Source organism: Aulonocara sp. 'chitande type north' Nkhata Bay, linkage group LG4 (assembly GCF_057382095.1).
Source record: "Aulonocara sp. 'chitande type north' Nkhata Bay isolate Kocher_YH1m ecotype deep benthic linkage group LG4, A_spYH_male_GT1.1, whole genome shotgun sequence".
Taxonomy (NCBI): domain Eukaryota; kingdom Metazoa; phylum Chordata; class Actinopteri; order Cichliformes; family Cichlidae; genus Aulonocara; species Aulonocara sp. 'chitande type north' Nkhata Bay.
Window position 1 is genome coordinate 29,794,570 of NC_141347.1, and position 6,314 is coordinate 29,800,883.

General features: G+C 38.6%; 1 protein-coding gene across 1 annotated transcript; it reads right to left on the minus strand.

Moving 5' to 3' along the window:
• Window positions 1-228: 228 nt before the first annotated feature.
• LOC147332932 (coenzyme Q-binding protein COQ10 homolog, mitochondrial) lies at window positions 229-4,682 on the minus strand. Its single transcript, XM_086289754.1, has 5 exons — window positions 4,496-4,682; window positions 3,950-4,102; window positions 3,449-3,641; window positions 2,932-3,033; window positions 229-1,649 (listed from the first exon to the last, which is right to left on the minus strand). Exons 1-5 carry the CDS (start codon window positions 4,597-4,599, stop codon window positions 1,497-1,499), a joined length of 705 nt encoding a protein of 234 aa, XP_086145880.1. The 5' UTR covers window positions 4,600-4,682; the 3' UTR covers window positions 229-1,496.
• Window positions 4,683-6,314: the final 1,632 nt, after the last annotated feature.

Below are 6,314 nucleotides of genomic sequence, written 5' to 3' on the forward strand. Positions count from 1 at the left end.
AAAAAGAAAAAAAATAAGGAAATGACCACTGCACATGAAAAACTCATTTTTTTCTGACAGACAGATGTTATAAATACAATGTTTCAAAGTGTCACTGAACTGTGGCAAACGGGGAGGGACCTCAGTTAGTGAATAAGCAGGAAGCTATGTAGCTCCCCACGATCAAAGTGAATAACACAGAAATGTTCAGTAAGAAAACCTTTAATTTTTTTTTTGGTTTAAAATAAAATAAAATTAAAATAAAAAATAAAACAAAAACCCACAGGCAGAATGACATTTAAGGATAAGAGACCATTGCACAATTTCAGAACATTTCTAAAATTGAAATTGCAATTATATCCTCACAGTATATATATATATGAGTTAAATTGGCTTTTCCCCAACCAAGGTTAAACCATAATATTAACAGATTCAGAGAATTGGGAGACATTTCTGCACAGAGCTACATGGCTAAAAATCAGCACTGAAGGGATTTGACCGGCAGGTGGCACCACATCAAAACAGAAATTCAAGTACTTGAAATTATTGCACAGATTCAGAACTACATCTGTTAACTCCACTGAAAGAGGTTTTCAAAGTGTGGTACAGTTTAAAAGACAAAAAACAACTTTAAAACATGCAAATTAAGCATATTAAAAGGACAGACAAAGCAGACAAACTGTCCAAACTGTGTTAAAAATAATGAAAATACTGAAGTTTGGAAAAGCAGTGTCCTTCGGGCTAAAGAGGAGGAACATGCAGCTTGTTATCAAAAAGCCAGCGCATGTTATGGGTAACTGAAAATCCACTTTGCAGCTCCATTTCATAAAACAGGTGCATAGAGGAACGACCAGATATGACTTTGCAAAAAAAAAAAATTCCACGCACCGCTTTTTCGTCTGTTTTAGAAATCATGCAAAATAACCAATATCAGCGGACGACATTGGTAGCTATCACTTTGTTTGCCAGTATCAGCCATCAAGGTTGACAGTGCTATTTATCCAGAACGCTTACCCAAACATGAGGAGTAAGCAGTTACTAGTCTGCTACACTGGAAATCTTTTCTTGCAGCAGATGTTGCTCAATACATGGAAACATTAAGAAAATTTAAATGCTACAAATGACACAAACAGAGCAGAGAGTTTACCAAAAACAAGACATTTTAATTCCACTGATAAATACTGCACAGGACGAGGTCTTCAACCACATTTGAGCTTTCAGTAGAAGTCACTTTTCAGAACATTAACTAAAAATTTTCAAAGTGTCCACATGAGCCTTAAAACTATAACTTTATTTGAATCCACAAAAATAAATAAATGCAGGGCAAGGTAAAGAAATCAGCTTGTGCTTTACAAATAAATAGCTTTAGGTGTATTCCTTGTGCATGTTAATTCAAAAATATACTATGGGTGCAAAGAGAAGATCCAGTCTCCTGTGTAAGTGTCAATAACAGGTAAAACAGTGGGCTGGTGGGGCTCCAAAAGCACCTGGATGGATGAAAGGTCAAAGGTGTCGCCTCATGCCGACCGCCTCCTCAGCGGTACCTCCTCCTGGTTTGTGTAAAGTTTTGCTGCCCGTGACTCAAAGGCACTAACCATCTGCTTAACCACTTCATTGAAGAAGACGCTGGCCAGCTGAGAGTGCAGAAGAGACTTGAACTCAAATGATACCTGCAGAATGGGGACAGGTTTGTTAGGAAACTGCTGAGGCGATGCTCTTCTGTGAGACTTACTTAAAAGAAAGAAAAAGATCAAACTAAAAATAGAAATCAAGCACATCTTTAGCAGAGGCGTTTTAAAGTTGGTAATCAGATAATCTGTGCTCCTGTTAGCAGCTCCTTAACACTGTTCTCTGATGGCTATTTCAGGCCTCAAGGGACACCGGTGTGATACTCAAGACTAAATTTAGACGATAATAGGGTTTTACGCAATACTTCCTCTTTGCTGATAATCCACTTGAGAGCCGTACAAGAACTTACAACAAGAAATTAGTCTCAGCCAAGTATGTTATCTAATTTTGCAATTCCTTTAACCCTTAGATGCACACGTGGGGTGAAAAATGACCCCCCACAATATTCTGAATTAGTCGGCCAGGGCTTGCACCTGGGTTTAGTACTGTCTCCCCAATAGATGCATGGAAGATGTTCATGTTTGATAATTTAATAGAAGAGGTGCTGTCATACACAAACATGGAGGCATGAAGAGAAGCCACAAACAGGGAAAAGAGTGGAAAAATGTAATCAAACTTAAGCTCCTGGCCTTCATTTGATTGACCATTCTTGCAGGAAGTGAGAAGAACTGGGATGTACCAGTCGGTGTGTTTTTTGGGAGTCATCTGCATAACTCATTGTACAAGGCCACTATGTCAATTCAAAGTTTTGAACATATTCGCCGTTTCTTGCACTTTGATGACAAGAGGACCAGAGCCTACAGACTGAAAACAAACCACATGGCAGTTTTCCGCTACATATGGGGCCTGTTCCTGGTCAACTGCAGGCAGAAATTCATCCTCAGGGATTGCGTTACAGTGGATGAACAACTTGTGCCTTTCAGAGGAAAGACCCAGCTTCTGCAGTATATGCAGAGCAAGCATACAAAAGTGATACAAGGATACAAAAACAGCAATTTCTTAAAATTAATGAAAAAATAAATAAAAATGCAAAGGGCCTCATGTCACAATCATGTTTTATGAGGAATAACCCAAATATGAAAATATTACAAATCTTTGTTTTAAAGATTTTGAAGAACAACAGAGTTTATAGCAAAATGCATTGTTTCTATTTGGGGTCATTTTTGACCCCAACCGTGGAAGAGTGTAGGTATTGGTAGGTTGTGCATCCAAGGGTTAATCATTAATGCAAAAGGTCACTGTCAGTGTAGTTTTATGCCAGTGTACTGCTGCACAACCAGATGGCTTCCAGTGTCAAATATTAAGTGTACCACAAACACTTACATAGAATTCCACTTTGCACGAGTCTGCTGCGTTTCCGTCTCCAGGGGAAAACCTCCATATTGTTTCAAGATGGCTGAAGAGAGATCCATCAGTACATACAGCCTGTTTGAAAACAGTTGATTCTTCATCAAGGATTGCAACAAGGCATCAAACTCATAAAAATCACAAATAAAGCATTATGCCGATAGAAACTGTCTACAGTGCTGTGCAAAATGTGGAATATACCGATTAATAATGAAAGTTTTACAAATAATTTTATGCAAAAGCACATTTTTGTTAAGTGATAGTCGAACAAGTCTAATATTAAACCCCCAGATCTGTAAAAAACATGTATACTTTAATGTAATGATGGCATTAAGACAGTCATATTTTCCTTCCATCATGAAATGGTGATTCGTTTCATCTTAACTGGTGGCCTACAGTAAAAAGAGCTTTCCACATGTCATACATGTCATAAATGTTTTTATATGTGTGTTTCGGTAGGTGTTGATTAAAAAGTAAGAGACCAGATACTTACCCTGACTTGGTAGTTTGGAACAATAGTGACCTCAGAGATGTATCGCTCGACAAGAGGGGGGAAACCGATTTCTAGCTCTGCCAGGAGGCCACCGTTTCGCCCCCTCATGACCCGAGACTTCTTGCACCAGGGAACAAAGTGCTGATACTGGTCCACACTGGCCACCACACTGTACATCTGCTCTGGAGTATACCTGAACACACAGTCACATAAAACCAGAAACACTTCAGTTTCTATCCTCTGCATCCATTTTTTCAGGTTTATCCAGAACCCAAAGAAATTCTGTAGACTGCTATACAAGATAAGAGGATTAAACTAACGCTCATCAACTCTGCCTGAAATATGACCCCAAAAACACTGTTCACTTTAAAACTCATTGTACATAGTAAAAGGTACTCAGACAAGACTCAAGTTTTTAGCATTTCTTCAAATAAGCCATTATCTGTTATTTTGTTTACATTTCACATAATTATTTTAGTCCTTTTGCAAGGGGGCACTCACCCCAACGTCCGACACTCAGTGTACTCCATCCTGCGGTTACTGATGGGAGCTGCCAGGTTAATGAAGCTTCTGCTTGGCGTGCTTACACAGGTGCTAGGGGAGAACTGGAGGCTTGCCCTTCTTGCTTCCAGGATCCCAGAAGAACCCAAGATCCTGAGGAGAGGAAATCATATTTGTGAGCTCTTTAATCATCTGTTCAATCACTATGCTATTATATAAAAATCCCACAATATTTTAATGTATGGCCATCAACACAGTATTTTTCCCCAAAGGCAATGCCAAACATGTATGCTAACATTCATTGTATGTAGTATCAGAAAAGCAAGAGGGCCATATCTGTTAAATGTGCATCTTAAGCGTTGGTTTACTTACTTTTTTCATATACTACAAATTAAACCTACCATTCCTAAAAAAAAAAAAAAAAAATGTACAAGATTAAACTATATTTGAATTATCCTGTGACCAATAAAACAAGCGCAACTGCAAATGCCCGTTACTCAAACACCCACCTGGGCAAACCTTGGTTTTAAAATTCCTTTGACTCACCTGAAATTTGCTCTTTTAGTGTTTCCCCGGACAACCTTTGAAGAGTGGGCTTCATATAGCTCCAGCAGCGCTTTGAGGAGAACAGGAGTCGTCTTGTTGGTCATTTTCCCCCCTAGTTTGTGGTGACGCGTATTAGAGTGATCAAACCAACTATAATAACCGGACTTTGTTCCGAATGAAGAGACGCACCGCTTATCTAATAAAAGAGCAGTGACGTAACGGGAAGCGCGGCAGCCTTTGGCCAATCAGGTCACTTTGAGGTGAACTTTAAATCACCGGCGATTAAGACAGCAATACTTCCTAAATTAGAGCAAAAAATAGCTAGGCTACTCTCAAAATGTGGAGTTTTTTGTTTGTTTGTTTGTTTGTGTCTCAAAAGATAAATTTACACAGATAGACAAAAATGTTGGGCAATAGGATCTATATTCTCAGTGGATTTCTGTTTTGCTCTTTCTTATTACGGTTTCCGGGTTGAACCACGTGTTTCCTCAAAAATGTGTGAAAAAGGCCTAAGAAGTAGATTTTGTATCGTTTAGTGTGTATTTATGAAGTGATACTAGGACCAACTATAGTTGCATAGCCTTATATATAACCCACATGTTGAAAAGGCAGGTCCACGTTCAGTCAGCTGCATGAACCCTAGGATTAATTTGTGACTGAATTAAAGTGTTTGACAACCAAGTTCAAAGAACTTTTTAAGGTCTCAAAGATCAAGCCAACTCGAGTCCAGGAAAGCACATGATGTGTGCACATGATGAACTTGCACTTGAATACAGAGTAATAAAGATAAAGTTCACAGTGACTGTAGAGGTAATGTTTAATGTAGAAGTAGGCTAGCTTTGGGACAGGAGAAAAACTAGATTTAGTTTTCATACATTATACAACAGCTGTTGCCTAATTCTTACTACACAGATCTCCGTAATACAGCTGACACTTGAAAGTCAGCATGCCTTTAAGTGTTGCTGAATTAAGTGGCTATGAGGTAACACAGCGAGAAGAGGCGGTGCAAGATCCATTTAAGTATCTTCGAGAGTGGAATTAGGGCACTTGAGAAGGGAAGGGTTTAAGAAGCACCATTAGTCTTATTAAGGACAGGTCAGAAACTTCTAGGTGCAGACAAGATAACCTGTCTCATGTTAGAATAGGAACTACTCATGGGCTCAACAACCCCAGACTGAGCCAGACACAAGGAACGGATGCTGTGCCAGCTGGCCCTCCTTCAGTCTTTATACATTTAACTTTACAGAGTTCATTGCTTTAAAAGCTAAACGTCAGTATGTTAAGATTATCCCTGTAATCTATTATAACACAACAAGATTTCTTTACTTTCCTTAGTATTTAAAACTCCTTAGATTTCATTTAAAATGGAAAGCCACTCAAGGCCGTTCTTTGTTTCTCTGATCTTGAATCATAATTTCTATTAGCCTTTGTCTTTTTTAATGTCACTGTTGTGTAAAGATGTCACTGAAATAGTATTTTTTGTACTTGCATCTTAGTAGCTACATATAATCGTTGACAGGCCTGTAGTCGATCAGCTGATAGATATCATCATACACCCTTTGTAATGGGTACATAAGAAAATTTGCCTACAACATGCAGGCTTCTGGGATAAAACACACTTGTTAAATTTCCAGTGTTATTATGTAATTATCTATAAATTAGGTCATTTGTTTGTTTTCTGTGGGAATATATATGATCAGTGGACAGAGTTAGTAGTCAGAACTACTGTTCTTCAGGAACTTCACTGGCTCCCTGTGAAATTCCGGATAATTTTCAAACTTCTTCTGCTCACCTTCAAGGCCCTTCATAACCTCGCTCC

Bases quoted from the DNA above. Each gene is read 5' to 3' on its own strand.
- LOC147332932 (XM_086289754.1), bottom strand. From the start codon at position 4,599: ATGACCAACAAGACGACTCCTGTTCTCCTCAAAGCGCTGCTGGAGCTA. The intron at 4,103-4,495 runs GTGAGTCAAAGG...TCCTCTCCTCAG, and splicing joins ACTAAAAGAGCAAATTTCAG to GATCTTGGGTTCTTCTGGGA. The intron at 3,642-3,949 runs GTGAGTGCCCCC...CTGTGTGTTCAG, and splicing joins ACTGAGTGTCGGACGTTGGG to GTATACTCCAGAGCAGATGT.